The sequence below is a fragment of the Malaya genurostris genome, chromosome 3 (assembly GCF_030247185.1).
Source record: "Malaya genurostris strain Urasoe2022 chromosome 3, Malgen_1.1, whole genome shotgun sequence".
Lineage (NCBI taxonomy): Eukaryota > Metazoa > Arthropoda > Insecta > Diptera > Culicidae > Malaya > Malaya genurostris.
The window spans coordinates 150,679,626-150,701,167 of NC_080572.1; the positions used below are offsets into that span (position 1 = coordinate 150,679,626).

Consider the following 21,542-nt stretch of genomic DNA (forward strand, 5'->3'; position numbering starts at 1 on the left):
TGTTTGGCGTAATAATTTATGGCCATTCGAATCATTTTGGGCTATGCTAATTCCTGAATACCGGCTCTGGAAGTACCATAAATAATGACGAAAAACTCTAAAGTGGAACTTACTTCGACATCTCATGGAATGTTCAATCGATTGTCGCACGCTAAGATTGAAATTCGATATGTTTTGCAGTTTCGGCATTACAGGGTAATGAGTGATTAAAATCTCAATTTGCCGTTTAAAATGACGATAATTAAAATAATGTCATGAGAACTAAAACACCGAAGAATATCCATGCAAAAACACATGCGTATTGATAAAAAAAGGTATCATCTCACTGCTAGGTGGATTAATCACGTTTCTTCAATAAATTATGCAAATCCGAAATGAAATAATCGACATGAAAATTCTGTATGCGGCTATTATTATAGCCGTTAGGACCGCCCATTAGTGAAAAAGCTACAAACGAAATCACATAAAAGGAAATCTCTTAACAAAAATTGAATCAGTTTGGATTCTATCGCCACTGCGAGCAGATGTGTTTTGTGTCGTCTGCACAGCTAGTTTCGCTTTCGACAAGAGCGATAACGTCACAGCTGCCAGTCATTAGCATTGGGAAAAACAACGGTGGAGAGCATTACACAATATCGACCGTTCTAATGGCTCTAAAATTTTTCTAAAGAACTATTAGGATTTGTTTTTCGCAAATCGCAGGTAATTATCCTCAGTTTAGTGCAAATCAAGAACAATTTGGTTAGATTTGTGCACTTTTCGCTGTGTGAAATTCACAGTCATCGAGAACAAGCGAAGCCTTTTTTGCGAAAAATGTTCCAGAGTTCAATATCGCAGAGAATTACGCAATTTGACCCTTCTGAATGCTGGAAATGAATCCTACAGCATATTGATAGTTTTTTTTCAATAAATTATGCAAATCCGAAATGAAATAATCGACATAAAAATTCTATATGCGGCTATTTTTATAGCCGTTAGGACCGCCCATTAGTGAAAAAGCTACAAACGAAATCACATAAAAGGAAATCTCTTAACAAAAATTGAATCAGTTTGGATTCTATCGCCACTGCGAGCAGATGTGTTTTGTGTCGTCTGCACAGCTAGTTTCGCTTTCGACAAGAGCGATTACGTCACAGCTGCCAGTCATTAGCATTGGGAAAAACCAACGGTGGAGAGCATTACACAATATCAGCCGTTCTAATGGCTCTAAAATTTTTCTAAAGAGCTATTAGGATTTGTTTTTCGCAAATCGCAGGTAATTATCCTCAGTTTAGTGCAAATCAAGAACAATTTGGTAAGTTTTGTGCACTTTTCGCTGTGTGAAATTCACAGTAATCGAGATCAAGTGAAGCCTTTTTTTTGCGAAAAATGTTCCAGAGTTTAATATCGTAGAGAATTACGCAATTTGACCCTCTGAATGCTGGAAATGAATCCCTACAGCATATAGATAGTTTTGTCGTGAATACGACTTACTGTACTATGGGGTGCCTTTTCAAAATTTACCCTCTGAGAGAGTGATAAGTTTTTGATCGTGAATATCTCTTGTTGTATCTAACGAATCAACATAATTTTTGCTATATGCCATCGGAAATATGATCACAATTTTATGATAAAATTTTCAGTTGTGTGACATAATCTCAAATAGTTCAAAATTAAACTTTTCTGAAATGTTTGGTATAAACGAGTATCAAAGAGGATAATTCATATGGCGCGTTTGCCTTTCTCGTATTTTGAAAGCTCATAGCTCAGTGATCTGTGGAAGGATTTATATAATCTAACTACCAATAGAATCGAAATTTTTCAACTTAAACGTGTATAGCAAAATCATTGAAGTATTTCAATAGTACACTATTGAAAAACCTATCTCATTTGACCCATGTCAACACCAGCCAATCAGAACGCGTTCTGAGGAAGAGAAGAAAATAGCTTCTGCTGTACAACAAATCGTTCAAGAAAAATGTTCCGAAAAGTGGTGAATATCGTAGTGAGTTCCTCAATTTGGTCCTTCTGAATGCTAGAAACGAATCCCTACAGCATATTGATAGTTTCTTTCAATAAATTATGCAAATCCGAAATGAAATAATCGACATAAAAATTCTGTATGCGGCTATTTTTATAGCCGTTAGGACCGCCCATTAGTGAAAAAGCTACAAACGAAATCACATAAAAGGAAATCTCTTAACAAAAATTGAATCAGTTTGGATTCTATCGCCACTGCGAGCAGATGTGTTTTGTGTCGTCTGCACAGCTAGTTTCGCTTTCGACAAGAGCGATAACGTCACAGCTGCCATTCATTTTGATGGATAAAAAAGCAACGTTGGAGAGCATTATAAAAAATCAGCCGTTCTAATGGCTCTAAAAGTTTTCTGGAGAACAACTATTAGGATGTGTTGTTCGCAAATCGAAAGAAAATATCCTCAGTTTAGTGCAAATGTAGAACAGTTTGGTTAGATTTTTGCACTTTTCGCTGTGTGAAATTCACAGTAATCGAGATTAAGTGGAGCCTTCTTTGTTTTTGCGAAAAATATGGAAAAGAGGAATGCTTGCATAATTCATACAATTGATCAACTAATTGATATTCGGAAGTGTTAAGGAACATGTCATTTGTTTTCGTATTCACGACATCCATTTATGTCTCTGACATTACCCACCCGATTTTTTTTTTGGATCAATTTAATACCGGAACTTATACACTTTTCGTTGAGTTTTTTCCTTAATCAACCTACAGCAGAAGTTAATTGATTGACTTGTTTTCTTCTGGTGAGATGCACTTTTCGTTCCTGGTGAGATGCATTTTTCGTTTCTTGTGAGATGAGAACACAGATAACAAAACAAAGCTGCAAGTCTGAAATTTAGAAAACTCGCGCGTGATTAAATCAAATTTGCTTGTTTTAGTTAAGTTCCGACCGCTTGTCGTGATTGCCACTTTTTTGAACCCGTTAGTCACAATCGGTTATCGCGTATCACGTTGGCGTTTCGGAACTGATCAGCTGTGCAACAACTCCGATTAATAGCTAGACACTGACTCACTGTTAACAGCTATTTACCGTCAACTATTTGGAACCGACTAACTAACTTGTATACGGACCGACGCCCGAGACTAACGGACACTCTGAGAATGATTGGCTCCTAACTCTTTCCAACTATGGGTTTTTAAGCTTCTAACGTTTACTTTCGGGTGAAGCCCGATAATTTTAGTTCAAGCCGAGGTTGTGATTTTAAGTAGAAAGTTCATCCAACTTTCTCCCGAAGTTCTACCGAAAGCCGAGACCACTGTCAGTATTCCAGAGGCAGTGACAAGTGTTCGTGAAAATAACTTTGTTTTCTACAACATTACTGCGCTGAATAAAAAAAAGTTTCTTCTACATCGTGTCGATGACTAATGCTCGAAAATGTGCATGCTTCTATAACAAAGTTTATACATAATGGTTTCGGCTACGTTGATAGGAGAGTTTCCATCACAACTTCAATTTTTTTCTACAGTACTAGTAAATTCAAAGGAAATTTTGCTAAGGGCGCTGCACACGATAGTATCCCAATCAGACGTATTTTCACTTAAGGAGTGTATCGAAAAGTAGTTACCAACATTCAAACAGTTATTACTCTGAAATGGCTTAATATTTTGCAGCGTGTTTTGAGGTGACATGTTTGTTTACATGTCAATAACAGCTGCGCAATCGATTGGTTTCGGTACGGTTTATTGTTTCAATGATGAGTCGAATTGATCCGGAAACGCGAAAGAAAATTCTGCACACTTGGTGCTCAGAAAGTGGTGTCACGTACAACGAAATTGCAAAACGGGTGAAAGTGCACCACACCAGTGTCAAACATATTATCGAGAAGTTCGGTAAGACCCTTTCCATGATGGATTTGCCCCGATCCGGTAAGAAAACGGATGCCAGCCAGCCCGGCCGAGACTTAAAAGTGATTGAGTACATCAGGAAAAACTCATCAGCGTCGACGCGGGATTTGGCCAAGCAGTTCAACACCAGCATCGGGATGATTCAACGGATCAAAGTTCGGAACTCCCTGAAAACGTACAAGAAACAGAAGGTGCCGAAAAAGTCCCTGGTACAGCAAGTTCAGGCCAAAACCGGATTCTACAGATTAAAGACGGATGCATCCTGATCGACGACGAAACCTACGACAAGGAAGACTCTTGAGCGCTGCCCGGACCGCAATATTATACGAAATCGGTGTACCAGGACCTGGACGACGCTGACACCACGGTGATGATGAAAAAGTTTGGGCAGAATGTGTTGGTCTAACAAGCAATTTGTACCTGTTGTATGCGGTCGTCGATTTTCTTGACGAAGGGCACAATTAACGCTAAGGTGTACGAGGAAGAATGTTTGAAGAAGAGAATGCTGCCACTGTACAGAAAGCATAAGGTTCCTCCTCTTTTCTGGCCGGATTTGGCTTCAGCCCACTACGCCAACTCTGTTCTACAGTGGTTGTCAAAAACCAATGTACAATTCGTTTAACGATTCAAAACCTTCCTTTTCCATAGGTTCTATTGCTAGTAGAGAATTTAACTAGATGGGATTTAACAAGAAGTTTATTGTTTTCATATCGTGATTCCAAGAATCTTCAAGCTATAGTATAGTTCGTCGCCGCCTGTTCTATCGAAGAGAGTTTATGTCGGTAAATTGAGTAGTGGCTGTTATCAAATTCTTGAAGATGTCTCGAAAAGTGATCCAATCCACTAAATGTAGGAAGCTTTAGTTCAGGAAATTTGACACGAATCATTGAGAGAACTGGCAAACGTCGATTGGGTGGTTCTGCTGGATAAACGCAGGATCTGTATCCAGGCGGGTTCAACATAGGTTGCATCGAATGTTTCTTGTTTGGCTCTCGCTCATGTCAGTTATTATTTACTTTTTTCCGGTTTTTAACGATATCAAACTAACTAGAGATAATAAGAAGAGAAAGAATATGAAATTATAGAGCCATAGTACTCAAGGAAGAGCAAGGATGTGAAGAATAAAGTGCGGAAAAGTGAGACGTGACAAGGGTCATTTTAAGTAAGCAGAAGGCTTCTCGTAACTAAACTTTAACCTTCTACCAGAGGAGTCGAACTTAGGCATCTTAGTGATACGAGTCATCCGAGTCTCTGATATGTCAGAAAGTAAAGGCAAAGGTCGTTTGCCATTTACTATCCGAACCGGCAAACAGTTTGGTATATTTGAACTTGATTATATTAGAGAGGTTTTTTGACAAATGTACGACAAGGATGAAATTGCTTTACGCCCAGAAGTAAGTTTCAGATATTATGGCTCTTGTAAAATGTTCAACGGCTACTGCATTTCATGTCAAGGCGTCAGTTGGATTCCCTACAGTCCCAATATATCCTGGAAGTGGTCGGAAGCGATCTGTAAGAAAGCCTGGGTTGATACAATCCATTGGAATGAAAGTAACTAGTAATTTCGTTCGAAGCATGAGCAAAATGGCAAAGCAAGCTCATGTATCTCTGCTTCTGAAGAGAGAGTTGTAAAATAGGAAACAAAGGAAAATCTAGAGTTCGAGTTAAAAGGCATTTGATTACTGACAGGATTGAAGCAGCTAGAGTGTAACGAAGAGAGAAACTGCTCAATAATCTGAAGAAAAGGTGCACCGTGATTCTCTTTACTGATGAGTAGCTGTTTACTTTCTACAGCGTGTCCAACAGCCCCTCCAACCGGTATACAAATTCGAAGAAAGAATCTGATGTGCCTAATAACATCAAACTCACGTTTCGGACCAAGCATCCAGTTGGGGTGATAGTGTTTGGATTGGATTCTTCCGTTGAAAAAAAAATGGACCCCCTTTTTATCCAAGAATGCCTGAAAGTGAACACAAATGTGTACCAAGGTATTCCTAAGGATCGTGTTTTGCCTTGGATTACATGAACATCCGCACTCCAATTTGAAAAAGCTTCAGGCGTCGACTAGAAGCGGTCATAAATGTAAATGACAGACATATTGAGTGAAAAGGGAGCTTAATCTTCTACGAACATTTTATGTAAACAAAGATTATGTTTAAAGTGGATAATAAAGATACTAAGCCACAATGAAATTAAAAATGATGGAGTCTCATTATTTTCTGACGCATACTGTAGAGAAGTTCTATATGTAATTTACCAGATAATTTTACATTTATTTCAGGAACCTATATTGTACAATATGGAACATGTATGATGTCGTAAACGAGAACCACTTTGGTTAGCTGTTTGATCATAATAAAATGAATTTAGTTTCCCAATCTTAACTTCTAACCTAACTGTTCTAGTTTTTCTAAGCTTTGCTTGCAAACTATGAGAACGAAATTCATGTCCAGTCAACGAAAGAAGCGAAACAGTAATTTCAAAATTGTGTTCTTATTTTCATTCACCCTTTCAGTCATTTGCGGTTTTCCGCCTTCGGCTTGTCATTACATTTCGTATGATTGCCAATTACACTACAATAAACGCTATAGAAAGGGTCATTTCGCTGAATTCTTCAGTAGTCTTCATATCGTGACTGGAATTAATTTGAAACAAAAACAAATGAAAAATGATAGTTACTCTCGTTTTGTCGAACTAAAATTCCCAAGAAAACTTGGCTGTTTTTTCATCTCTTGTATCAACATATTACAATGATCCAACAGATACCATAAGACTAACAAATAAAACTAAACATATAAGCCTATAACTAGTTGATGACACAAATAGTGTTCTTGCTTAAACGGCCAGAGAAGGAAGAGAAAAATGGTGACGATTTTTGAATGGATGATGAAGATAGGTGGAGGGAGTTGTGTAGCATGATAATATTGACCAGACTAACCCAAACGGAATACTTTCCCAAATTCCAACATTCACACGATCGCTAACCAATTCTTCTCTGATCACAGATCATAAACTAAAACCGAACATGCACCAAAATCCCAAACGATCGTTACATTTCCCAAGAGCCGACTGCAAAACGGTATAAGTTCCCATGCTAGCCAGCCAGTGTTGTAACATACGCTGCACACAGCAAGTAAGCATGCTTCCCACACCTTTTGCCTAGGCGACAGTTCTTTCCCATACGTAATGCGCTATAGGTTCAATTGCCTTCTTTGCATTGATGTACCAATCGGTACTTATTTATTTAACGGAAGATTTGTAACTGGCTCCTCCCACCTCTATGTACATTATAGAAAAGGCAGTAGGTTAGCTTAAGTCGGAAAACTTTTCAATAAAGCACTGTTAGATGAACTACCAAACTAACGACATCGAATTGAAAGACAGAAAGCCTCAACGAGAACAGTTGTAAGTAAGTGTGGGAGAACAGCTGGGTTAGAATTGGTATGTATTTTTATCATTTAGGGGTCAGCCAAATTTCGTACTAGGGCACATAACCGTTTTTATTATTTTTACGTTTCGTCATTGACTCATCAGTGCAGAGCAGTTCAAATTGAACTGCTTAGTGCTAAACTCGAGAGTTCAATTTGAACCGCTAAGCAGACGTAAAGTTTCTGCTATTTACAGAACACTTTTTGTTTTGCAATGGAGTGCAATGTCTTTTCTGACGTGCCGAACGAAAACGTGTTTTCGACTATTTCTGGCCGAGGCAGGTTTGGTCATTTAGGGGTTAGCCAAATTTCGTGCCAAGGCACATAACTGTATTTATTATTTTGTCGTGAATACGACTTACTTTACTATGAGGCGCCTTTTCAAAATTTACCCTCTGAGAGAGTGATAAGTTTTTGATCGTGAATATCTCTTGTCGTATCTAACGAATCAACATAATTTTTGCTACACGCCATCGGAAATATGATCACAATTTTATAATAAAATTATCAGTTGTGTGACATAATCTCAAATAATTCAAAATTAAACTTTTCTGAAATGTTTGGTATAAACGACTATCAAAGAAGATAATTCATAAGGCGCGTTTGCCTTTCTCGTATTTTTAAAGCTCATAGCTCAGTGATCTGTGAAAGGGTTTATACAATCTAACTACCAATATTTCAACTTAAACTTGTATAGCAACAGCATTGAAGTTTTTCACTATTGAAAAATCTGTATCATTTGACCCATGTCAACACCAGCCAATCAGAACACATTCTGAGGAAGAGAACAAAATATCTGCTGCTGCACAACAACGTCGGCTTAGCGGTTCAAATTGAACTGTCGAACTTTCTGGGTGACTTAAACGCCCACCACACTACTTAGGGTTTGAGGAAAAACAACCGAAACGGAAGTGAAATCCTGCACGCGGTCGAGGAGTGCTCGATGTCAATCGTCAATCGTCAACTGACCTGTCAATAGATCTGGTTAGTGCTAACTGTTGGTCCACCTGACACAGGAAACAGTGACCACATACCCATAGTCATCTCGATGGACACGCACCAACTACAAACTACCCGACCCCGTAGATGGATCAATCGGCGTACGGACTGGAAGGGCTATAGACCTCCGTAGTGGGCAGGATTCAAACTGATCTCTCCCTGGAGAAACTGGACAGACAGACAGTACCCCACGATCTAGTGGAAAATCACCAAGGCTAGCGGTCCACTGGTCGTGTCCAGAAGTAGCCACCGCCATCAAACCACACAAAAAGGCTCTCAGGGTTTTCAAGAAAACCTCCTTAGATGATCTTTTCAAAGAAGTAAAGGCACAATAATTTCATCGTCACAGAAACCTTTCGAGAGAACCTTTTTCCAAAGCCAAAGAAGACCTCGGAGGTATTTCCACTGAATTCCTCCACAATCGAGTTATCCAGAAGAATAAATGATCTCAGAAGAAAAGACGACATAATGGTTTCTACTTAAAAGTTAACAGCAACTGTACTTCTAACCCGGTGGACACCGCCAATCACCTTGGCCATTATTTGAAATTTTTGTCCGTCGCTCCCACGAAATGTACCGTCTCCCACTTCTGTTGTCATGAGCGGACCAATCACAGTGCCTTGTAAGAAGTTCTCAGAAGTAATAGGTATTACCTTCGACCGACACCTAAACTTCTTCATCAACTTCGGCCAAGTTAAGAAGGTTTGTGAATCGAGGCTGAACCCCTTTCGAACCATCTGCTCTGGACATCCAATATTTAGTAGACACCAGACGATCAATGCCGCCAAGGCCCTCATATTGACTCAAATATTTTACGGTATAGAGGCAACTGCCATAGGTAGAGACAATCTAAAAATTCTCGGTTTCACCTACAATAGGGCAGTCAGGCTAGCCTCAAATCTCCTGCCAACTACCCCAGCAATGACGGCGTTCGTGGTGTCGGGCCTGTTGCCATTTCGGCCTTGATTATTATACGTAGAGCCTTGGATTACTTGAAAATAAAACTGGAAACGACTGCGCACCCTTACCGTACCTAACAGCTATAGGCCTGGGGTGTCCTTTGCTGTATCAAGCATACGTCTCCACATAACTCGGTCCATGGCTGCCCGTCGCTAGCCACTCAAGGCACGGATGCTTCTGAGATCACCCTCCACTTGATCGATGCAACTTGCTCGCTGCGCTCCTCTTCTTCTTGTACCAGTCGGATTAGATTCAAGAACCATTTTCACTGGGCTGTCGTCCGACATCCTTATGACATGCCCAGCTCATCGTAGACTTCCGAGTTTAGCTGTCCGTACGATAGGTGGTTCTCCTGGCAGCTGTTGCAATTCGTGATTCATACGCCGTCTCCGTTCTTCTTTCGAAAACACTGAGGGCGCGTTGGTCCTCTGCCAACATAGTCCAGGTCTCGTGGCCATAGAGAACAACCGGTCGAATGAGCGTTTTGTAGATGGCCAATTTTGTGCGGTGGCGTACTTTTCTCGATCGGAGGGTTTTTCTGAGTCCAAAGTACGCACGATTCCCTGCCAAAATACGTCTATGAATTTCTCTGCTGGTGTCATTATCGGCGGTCATCAGTGAGCCCAAATACACGAATTCGTCAACCACCTCGATATCGTCACCGTCTATCAATATTCGTGGTGGGAGGTGTAGTGTTTCTTCTCTAGAGCCTCTTCCTCTCATGTATTTTGTTTTCGACGCATTTATGGCCAGTCACTTTAAGTCCGATGTAGGATTCCGTCATCTTCTCAAGGTTACGTGTCACAATATCAATATCGTCAGCGAAGCCAAAAAGTTGTACGGACTTTCGGAAGATCGTGCCACTCGTGTCGATCCTCGCTCTTCGAATCACACCTTCAAAGGCAATATTGAACAAGATACAAGAAAGTCCATCACCTTGACGTAGCCCTCTCCAAAATTCGAAGGGACTCGAGAGCGTCCCAGATACTCGGACGTAGCACATCGCTCTGTCCATCGTTGCTTTGACCAATCGCGTCAGTTTATCCGGGAAACCGTATTCGTGCATTATCTGCCATAGCTGTTCTCGATCGATTGTATCGTATGCCGCTTTGAAGTCAATGAATAGGTGATGCGTGGATACGTTGTATTCACGACACTTCTGGAGTACTTGTCTTATCGCGAATATGTGATCCGTGGTGGCGCGAGCTCCAGTGAATCCCGCTTGGTACGGCCCTACGAATTCCTTAGCTATTGGTGATAGACGACGGCGAAGGATTTGGGAGAGTACCTTGTAGGCGGCGTTCAGCAATGTGATTGCGCGGTAATTGCAACAGACTAGCTTATCGCCCTTTTTGTAGACGGGACATACCACTCCATCCATCCATTCCTGCGGTAAAATCTCCTCCTCCCAAATCATAGAAATCATCCAGTGCAGCGCTCTAGCCAGTGCCTCTCCTTCATGTTTGAGCAGCTCGCCTTGCAACTGGTCATTGCCCGCGGCTTTGTTGTTTCTAAGTTTGCCGATCTCCTCACTTATCTCCGACAGATCAGAAGCTGGGAATCTGTGCATCCAGATTGATTCCTGTACCGTTCTCTTTATCTTGTACTTCGTCATTCAGATGCTCGTCATAGTACTGCTTCCACCTGTCGATCACCTCACGTTCGTTCGTGAGAAGGTTACCACTGGTATCTCTGCACATTTAGGCTTGTGGCGTGTAGCCTCTGCGTGAGCGGTTCAGCTTCTCATTGAACTTCCGTGTGTCATATGCGCGATACAGATGTTCCATCGCTTCGCAATCTTGGTCTTCCTGGTGGCGCTTTTTCCCTCAGAAAACCGTGTTCTGTCTGTTCCGCGCCTGTCTGTATCGTTCTTCGTTCGCTCTAGTGCGGTGTTGCAGCATCCTCGTCCTTGCTGCATTCTTCTCTTCGACCAACTGCTGACATTCGCCGTCAAACCAGTCATTTCAACGATTCGATAACCTCGTACCTAGTACGGTTGAAGCAGTGCTACTCACGGCGGATCTTATATTCCCCCAGCCGTCTTCAAGAGTCGCCGCGCCAAGCTGCTCTTCCGTTGGTAGCACTTGCTCCAGTTGTTGCGCGTATTCCTCTGCAGTACGGACGCTACGTAGCTGCTCGAGATTGAATCCTGGCGTTCCTGTGCGACAAATATTGTGCACCGTCGATAGTTTTGAGCGCATACAAACCGCAGTACGGACGCTACGTAGCTGCTCGAGATTGAATCCTGGCGTTCCTGTGCGACAAATATTGTGCACCGTCGATAGTTTTGAGCGCATACAAACCGCGACAAGGTGCTGGTCACAATCAATATTTGCACTGCGGTAAGTGCGGACATTGATGACGTCGGAGAAGAATCGCCCGTCGATGAGAACGTGGTCGATTTGGTTTTCCGTATGTTGATCATGTGATCTCCAGGTGGCTTTGTAGATATCTTTGCGGGGGAAGAAGGTGCTTCGAACTACCATTCCTCGGGAGGCTGCAAACTTTACGCGTCGTTGACCGTTGTAGTTTGTTACCGCGTGCAGGCTCTCCAGCCGATCACGGGCCTGTACATTGTCTCCCGGCCTACCTGAGCATTCATGTCGCCGATGACGAGTTTTACATCCCGCCGTAGTCCTTTGTTCGTTGCGTAGGTCTTTGCCGATTATTCCGAGTCGTATTTATTTCTTTCGTAGCATGTGTTTTCCGGGCGGCTTGTTAGGCCTACACCAACCTCCTGTCTCGCCGGAGGGCCATCGTGTCAGCACTGTTTAGAGTTCCACACTGACACAAGGACGGTAATCAGCCGCTCCTAACATGGAGAACAGACGATGTTTCGAGCCGCCCCAACATGGGGAACAGACGCTCGAGTAGGCTTCCTACCCCGGCCGTCCCAATACCAAGCACGATTTCAAGGTGACATGTGACTCATTTTAAGGAATGAATGGAAGATAGCCAACCCTGGAAAGAAGGTTCGCAGTATACGACGTATTAGTGCTGACAAGATACTGCTAGTGCCAAAGAAGAGAGTACAATTGGCCGGAATGAAATTCGGGGCGCTTGCCCGGCTTTCTCTAGGCGACGAGGTTGAAGTGAGAGCCTTGCAAAATAAGTTGACACTTCGGTGTAAACGGCTAAACGAGATCGCGAGCGTCGAAGACTAGCTACGTCCATGAAAGAACAAGCAGGGGTGGACGTCTCACAAGAATTCACTGGAGAATGGGACCCCAGGGCACACAGATAGCCACGTTCAAGCAGTCAGTCACAGATGCTAATAAGGTTCAAAAAGCGAGCTAGCTAAAAGTTGATTGGTCGGTTTACCCAGTGATGGCATATCAACCGCCGATGGTGGATATGTGTTTCAGGCGCTTCGAATAGCCGGCTTCGTTAACCTGTGTCAGGGTGCTATATCTAACCCATGGGACTATGCCTACAGGATGGTTTTGGCCAAAACGAGAGGGCACTAGAACCCCTTGACATAGTCCGGCGAAGGAGATCATAAGGGTCCTCTTCCTTCACCACGACACATCATTGGGCCAGATAGTATCCCGAAAGCGGTACTCTAGGTTGCTTAAAACAGCAGATGTTCTGGGAGGTCATGCAGAGATGTCTGGACGAGTGCACGTTCCCGGACATTTGGAAAAGGCAAAAATTGGTACTGTTACCCACAAGAAAACCTACTCGGGACCCGTCGGAGTATCCCTGATCGCCACCGCAAGGAAGCTCCTGGAGAGAATCATCATGAACAGGCTAACCCCGTTCATAGAGGAGGCGGCTGGACTGTCTAACGAACAATACGGGTTCCGCAAAGGCAGGTCTACGGCTAATGCTATGCTGGTAGCCACCGCTGAGGTAGCTATTTAACCCAAGCGGCGTGGAATTTGCAATTCCGCGGTAGTAACGAAAGACGTCAAAAAAGCGTTCAATAGTACTTGTTGGGCGGATATCGCTGACTCCCTACTTTAATTGGGAGTACCGGAAGGGCTGTACAAGATCCTGGAAAGCTACTTTCAAAACCGGGTATTGCTCTACGATACCGAGGAAGACTTACGCAGCACTTCTTCACGACCGGAGAACTACAGGAATCCATCCTGGGCCCGTTTCTGTGGAATATAATGTACGATGGCGTACTGAGGTTGAGATTCTCCCCAGACGTCAAGATAGTCGAGCTTGCGGACGATATCTATCACGCTAGCAATTTACAGAGAATCCATCGAAGAGATCGAACTGAGCGAATCACATTCGATCAGCATGGTGAAGGACTGGCTGCGTAGCACGAAGTTGGTAGTTTTGTGAACGAGAAAAGAAGAGACAGAGAGAAAGCTGTCCACATGTCAGTATTGTGAGAAAACTGGAGTGGAAATCATCTACACTCAAGTACAACGGTACTTCTTCTACACCGGTTCTCAAACATCTCCAGTACTTCTGCAATAGCTATCAGCATTAACGAAACATTTTCATCGACGAAACCATCATCTGCAACCGATGTTCAACAAGGTACGTATGCTTCAGCTATAAACAAAAAAAGTAATACGACTAAAAACCCCCTGCAATTATTATTACACCAACCACAGTGAAACCAATCCTATGGACGCGAACGGTCATACTGGACCACTAGACCCCCTTAATTTTATTTAGTTTGTCAACACGGTGTCTTGTACTACAAGCTTCTTCTCAAACCAAAAGAAATCGAAAATATTTATCGCTGCCGACAACAAATGATGATATTGTATAATGAATTGTTCAAATATCGACCCAAAAAGCTCCAATAGACATTAGAAACTTATGTTGAAACTTAACAACGATCTTGCACAAATAGCGAAAGCTATGAAAAACATTTCTGAACTCAAAACATTTCTGAACTCAAAAACTTTCTGAACTCAAATGTAAATTCAAATGAAAAACATCATTTCTGAACTCAGATGGAAACTTTTACCGCACTTGGCGCCGTGGAACTCTAATATCGTTTGTTTGTACACCTGGTATTTGCACCAGTTTAATTCCTTATGCTATGGCATATAATTTCTAACCTGTAACTATACGTCAACACTTCTGATGTTTTTATTTGTAGCTGTGTTGTGTTTAAAATTAAAGTCAATAATTTTTACCATAGTCATTGCGTGTTCTTTTTACAGGGTAAATTTTTTTCATGTTCTGATGGATCGAAGATGCAAGAAGCAGATTGCCAGTAAGATAATTCAACGATTGTTTATTATAGCATTTAAGTTTTATGTCTTTTTTCAAGTGGAACATATCTCGTATATGAGGACGGCAATGTCGATAAACCTGTTTCTAAGGAACGGGAGTGGACCAAAAATCGATTCCACTTTGATGACGTTTCAAAAGCAATGCTCACACTATTCACAGTGTCAACGTTTGAGGGGTGGCCAGGGTAAGTTTGAATAATAGGAAAACGAATAAACTCATTGATATATTTTAGCCTTTTGTACGTATCAATCGATTCTCACGAGGAGGATTCTGGGCCTATTCATAACTTCAGGCCCATTGTAGCGGCGTATTACATAATATACATCATTATCATCGCCTTTTTTATGGTAAACATTTTTGTCGGTTTCGTTATCGTAACTTTCCAAAATGAAGGTGAACAGGAGTATAAAAATTGCGATTTAGATAAAAACCAACGAAACTGCATAGAATTCGCTCTCAAAGCTAAACCTATTCGACGGTATATTCCAAAACATAGAATACAATACAAAGTGTGGTGGTTTGTAACATCGCAACCATTCGAATATATGATATTCATTCTTATCATGATCAACACAATTACGTTATCAATGAAATTCTATCGGCAACCAGAAATGTATACGGACATACTAGACTCATTGAACTTGATATTTACTGCAGTTTTTGCTTTGGAGTTTGTATTTAAACTTGCTGCCTTCAGATTCAAGGTAATTGATCCTAATATGAAAAGAAAAATATCTTATGTTTGATGAGTACCGTGCCAACTTTAAATGCGAATTTTTGCTGTTTCAGAACTATTTCGGTGATGCGTGGAATGTTTTTGACTTCATAATAGTTCTTGGAAGTTTCATTGATATTGTATACTCTGAAGTGAACATCAATAAAGGTCAAAAGGTGAGTTAACTTTTGTTGTATAACGTCAAAAATAAAACTTTGTTTCGGCACGAGATTATGACTACAATGATAGGGATGCTTGCTGATCTCGAAAAATATATAATACTGCGTTCGAGGACCGTGTCTATCGCTAACAATAAAACTGCATATATTTTATTTATATCAACTCATTAATGAATACAATATTTGAATAAATGGTTATATACCTGAGTACATGAGGTACAAATAATCTTGTTTAACTTCTTATTGTACGAGTATTTGTTTAACGGAAAATATTCACAATGACACAACTGATTACTTACATGACCAAACAGGTATAATACAGGGGTGATGTCCTTTGCATCTCCACATATTACATCTCCACATATTCGCGGTGGAAGGCGTAGTGTTTCTTCTCTAGGGTTTTTTCCTCTCATGTATTTTGTTTTTGACGTATTTATAGCCAGTACGATACGCCTAGCTTCAGCTTTCAGTCCGATGTATGATTCTGTAATCTTCTCAAGGTTACGTGTCACAATATCAATATCTTCAGCGAGGCCAAAAAGTTGTACGGTCTTTCGGAAGATCGTGCCACTCGTGTCTATCCTCGCTCCTCGAATCACATTTTCCAAGATACAAGAGAGTTCATCACCTTGCCGTAGCCCTCCCCGAGATTCGAAGGAACTTGAGAGTGTCCCAAATACTCGGACGTAGCACATCACTCTATGCATCGTTGTTTTGACCAATCGCATCAGTTTCTTCGGAAAACCATATTTTTGTATGATCTGGCATAGCTGTTCTCGATAGATTGTATCATATGCCGCTTTGAAGTCAATGCTACACGACAATTTGATGTGATGCGTGGGTACGTTGTATTCATAACCCTTTTGGAGTGATTCTTTTATTGCGAATATGTGATCCGTAGTGGCTGAGCTTCAGTAAACCCACTTGGTACGGCCCTATCAATTCTTTAATTATTGGTGATATTTTTGTAGATGGGTCTTACCACTCCTTTCATCCATTCCTGTGGTAAAATCTCCTCCTCCCAAATCTTAGAAATCATCCAGTGCAGTGCTCTAGCAAAAGCCTCTCCTCCATGTTTTATCAGTTCGCCTGACAATTGACAAATTCATCATTACTGGGGAATTCGTACTTGCCAAAGATTGCGAAGCTGGACAGTACAAATCGGAAGTTCATTCCATTTTGGATATATTCATCAGCAACATGGTCTCCGGTTGTCTTCAACAAGCTCTCTTTCGACCACTTTCCAGTAATATTGACGTTGGGATCTTCACCAGAAACATTGGGGGAACTGTTATCGCACCGACTGGGTACAATTTGAACAAATCGTCGACCAACTTATTAATATCGATTTGCCACTTGATTCCCCGATGGAAATCGACGCGGCCTTATCATCCTTCCAGCATTCAATTACAGTCGCTCGTGATAGGACGGTTCCAGTACAATATATGCCGAGTCCCTTTCTTTAAATTGACAGTGTCACTATGAAACTCATCCGACATCAAAATATCTACCGGAGGCAGTATCAACGAACTGGCATCCTAGATAAGAAAACTTCTTATAACAACTTAACTAGGACAATCCAGGAAATGATATCTGAGCTTCGCAACAGGAACTTCCAGCAAAAGCTTCGAGAAATTCTCCTACATTCAAAGCCCTTCTGGTCCTTAACGAAGGTGCTTAAGAAAAAACGAAAGCCTGTTCCTTTTCTGATGTCACCTCAGGACGCAGCTGAAGGAATAACTTTAATCACACCAGTAGAGAAGGCAAATGCGCTAGGCCAGCAGTTCGTGTGTTCTCACAATTTAGGACTCAATATGGTTAGTCCACCTAAAAGAGCCGTTGCTAGTATCGTATCTGAGGTTGACAAATCAGACAGCTTGGTTCCTGAGGAATGTAGAGTCACTGCGGATGAGCTGATGGCTATTGTGAAAAATTCAAAAATATGAAGGCCCCTGGTTCGACAATACTTTCAACATTCCACCAACTCACAAGGGTTAACAACGTCATCCAGCAAAACAAATCAGTGTCCAAAACGACTGCCATGGCAATATTTGATATTGAAAAGGCATTCGACAATGTGTGGCACGATGGCCTGGTGTTTAAACTGTATCGGTATAATTTTGCGATGTATCTTATTAAAATTATCAAAAATTATCTTTCAGATAGAGCTTTCCAGTTATCTCTGAATAATGTACTTTCAGGAAGATTTATTATTCCTGCTGGTGTTCCCCAAGGAAGTATCCTAGGTCTCATCCTATACAACATTTTCACATCAGACATCCGGGTGGTGGTGTTCTTTCATAATTTGCTGATGATACATTCTTTACAAAGGTCGTGTCTTTAATGCTCTGAAGAATAAACTACAAACAGGTCTGGACGTTCTAACTGAATATTTTACAAGCTGGAAAGTTATAATCAATGCAGCAAAAACACAGATCGTCTTGTTTCCACATTCCAGATCTCCAAAACTTGTTTCGAATAACGAATACGATTTGGTGATGAGGTCATCCAATGGTCCGACGAAGTTATCTATCTAGGACTTACCTTAGACAGACATCTGATACTCAGGTCACATGTTGACAAAATCGATCAAAAATCCAGCATACTCATTAGGTCTCTGTATCCGCTGATTTGTAGAACATCTAAGAATCAGATAACGAATCGTATGAACAACAAAAATGGAAGGCCAAAGGGTCGAAACACTTGTACTGTAAAACGTTGATGTAATACACAAAAATAAGATTGTTAAACAGATATTTATGCAAACAAATATGTGGGTTCGCCAGTGATCGAAAAAGCCAACGATTTCAAGTATCCAGGCTCAGCAAAATAGATGTATAAAAACCATATTCAGGTTACCCCATCTATATCTTACAGTTTTGCTGTGCTCGAACGTCAGCCACAGCATTTTTTTTTTCATATTGACACTAAGAGATATGCAAACGATCATGTTCATTTACAAAGCTCTGTACCAGCCTGGAGCTCACAGCAATTTGCCACTGTTGGTTATCATTCGCCAACAAAGTAGTAGACAAGCTAGCTCGTTACTGCTAGCATGCGCCTCGACTAACGTTGGTCAAAGCCGAATAATATTCCATGTATTACTCAATACTTTGCAAGAAATAACGAACCCGCCTGATGGTTTGTTTGTTAGAAGGGTGCCTTCAGGGAGAAACACAAAACTTCCCCCCCGTGACTCAGGTTGGCAATCCACTCCATCATCTAGTCATTCACTTGTAAGATACTCTGATGCATTCCCTGCCCCTCCCCGATGTCGATATACCTGAGCATAATACAATATAATATAATATAATGTAATATAATATAACATAATATAATTCAATATAATCTGATATAATATAATATAATTATAGAGATCAGACATCCAAGCTAGTACAAACTTTTTTAAAAAGCTGTGTAAAGGATACAAGTGAAAATTCGTTAAAAATCTCCGTTGCACACGACTTTGCACGTATGAATGTCTTTAGGATATCTGTCCTCTGTGATGTAACAAAATATAAAATAATATAATATTATATAACACAATATAATATAATAAAATATAATGTAATATATAATATAATATAATATAATATAATACAATATATATGATATAATGCAATGCAGTATAATACCATACATTATAATGTAACATAACAGAAGATAATATATGAAATAATATGCTATGAAACAATGTACAACAGTTGATGTCGCAGTTTAAGTTATGCTTTTATTTCGTCGCAGTACTGCAGGATATATAATATTTCTTTTTCAATAATAATAATAATAATAATAATAATAATAATAATAATAATAATAATAATAATAATAATAATAATAATAATAATAATAATAATAATAATAATAATAATAATAATAATAATAATAATAATAATTATAATCATCAAAATAATAATAATCATAATAATAACAATAACAATTATAACAATAATAATAGGCAACTAATTAGATCTCTATCGTTTTCAGACATTTTGTTCCCATATCCCCTTTTTACCCCGTTTCCACAATATTTACTTTCTTTTTCAATCTCTTCCGTAACATCACCATCACTGCCCACGGAAGACCGCTCCAGTCGAAAACCCGCCGGGCTTTCGTAGCCTGGGGGTGTTTCCCGCGGACCTACACGGACCGAAGGATGCGGCCAGCGTTAAATATTTACTAATGCCATCTGGAAGACTCGTGCAATATTCAATTTATCGACCACTGCCGATCGCCAGCTGAACGCTGAGTTTTCGAGAAGCTAAGATCACATATTCTAATGATACTATTCTAGTTTTAAGTTAGTCGTTAATTAAGATTAGAAAATAACCTTGGCATCTTAGAGCTTAAGCAGTGTGCCTAAAAATATATTGTTATATTGAATAAAAATAATAATAATAATTATAATGATCAAATGTCATCGTAGACGCCCGGTAAGGCATGAGATAGGAACTTGTGAGGACTTAGTTATCTCACCATTTGACGACCACCATTATACTGTTACCTGTAGTGATGTCAAACTGTGTTACTATCGTATGCATTTACTAAATTCATGAACGTCAACATTTTGTTTATTCATTCATGTATTCAAACGTTTCATAGATCCAGCCACTCGTTCATTTATTATTTTATTTATTCACTTTCACTCATCCAGCCATTGTTTATTTCATTCATTACCTTATTCGTGCATTCATTCATTCACTCATTCATTTACTCATTTATATATTCATCTATCTATCCAGTCACTCATTCATCAACATTTAACGTCGCTTTTTTCTCATATGAAATGCCGCGCAGTCCGAGCGGCGTGCGTCGAGAATTTGAGGGGTGTTTCTTTTTAATCAGAAATAATCATTTTTCTTCCTTCTTTAAACTTTTATTTACTTTTATTACTTCACAATTAACAGCACGGTTCTGTTTTCATACTTATTACACAATAATAGCAAACTTTTTGCAAACCCGTTATCACATGTTATATTTTCTTGGTAACACTAAAGTGGATCTATGCTTCTTGTACTGTATGTTTTGTTCACGAAAAATAGCTATTATCCCTCAGTGAATGTTTCTTCTTCCACTTGCTACCATAAAGCTTTATCACTATTCAAAACTGTTTTCATGCTTTTCTTTTAGTCACATTTAGTGGGTTTTTTCCTTACAACGACATTGTACACGGATTGGCACTACTTGAAAAACGATTATTACCACGAGAACGATCTTTTTCCTTTTAGTGTTAATCGCACAATGAATAATATTTTCATTTAGTCATAAGATTTCACTGACTACGCTCTAAACTATGACAACCGCGACTTGCGTCTATCTTTCGCGGACTCTCTGAAAAGTGACTGACGGACTACTATCTACTACTACTACTACGACTAACTGACTGACCTGTCTACGGGTCGACTCCCGAGACTTACGGCTATCTACCGCGAACTCTTTGAAAGTGACTGACCCCTAACTCTTCCCAACTATGAGTTTTTAAACTCATAACATTTACTTTTGGGTGAAACCCGAAAATTTCAAGCCGAGTTTGCGATTTTAAGTCGGAGGTTCAGTCGACTTTCTCCCGGAGTTCTACCAAAGAGCCGAGACCACTGTCACTATGCCATTGGCAGTAACTATTGTCCGTGAAATAATAATCTTGTTTCTACAACATTGCTGCGCTGATTAATACTCGGAAATGTAGATGTTTCTATAACAAAGTTGCTACAACATTGTTTCGATGACTAATGCTCGGAAATGTCCATGCTTCTGTAATACAGGTTATAAATAAAAGTTGCGGTTACACTGATATGAGAGTTTGCTACACAACTTCCTCCTTTTTCTACAATACTTATAATGGTAAAGGAAAATTCACACACACAATGTTTCTTATTACTGTTGCCCAACTTATTTACACATGGGATGTTTTTACTTGTTTTCGTTTTTGCTATACGTGAAATAAAGTTCCTAACCTTCCGGTGGTCGTCGTGTGTTCTCCTTTGACACCATCCTGTTCCATGGGCTGCTTCTATCGTTGTATCGATCTGTGGGGTGATCGAACGGTTGCTAGTCTCGGACTCTGGGCACCATTCGTTTTCATTCCTAATAGCTCGTTTTTCTGTGTTGGTGATTCGTATTAGAGCTTCTCGTTGGCATACGGTTTATTGACCATTTGAGCTTTTGGGCATCATTGGAATTGGAATTACATT

General features: G+C 40.3%; 1 protein-coding gene across 7 annotated transcripts in view; it reads left to right on the forward strand.

Moving 5' to 3' along the window:
- Positions 1-21,542, forward strand: part of LOC131438683 (muscle calcium channel subunit alpha-1) — a 1,458,253-nt gene that overhangs the window by 970,240 nt on the left and 466,471 nt on the right. For all 7 annotated transcript variants that reach the window (XR_009230968.1, XM_058608861.1, XM_058608862.1 and 4 more), the window contains 4 exons: positions 14,385-14,437; positions 14,495-14,641; positions 14,690-15,161; positions 15,247-15,348. Coding sequence is in view for 6 of the 7 variants with exons in the window: in XM_058608861.1 (XP_058464844.1) it covers positions 14,385-14,437; positions 14,495-14,641; positions 14,690-15,161; positions 15,247-15,348 (774 nt within the window). In the remaining variant the exon portion in view is untranslated. The remainder of the gene's footprint in view (positions 1-14,384; positions 14,438-14,494; positions 14,642-14,689; positions 15,162-15,246; positions 15,349-21,542) is intronic.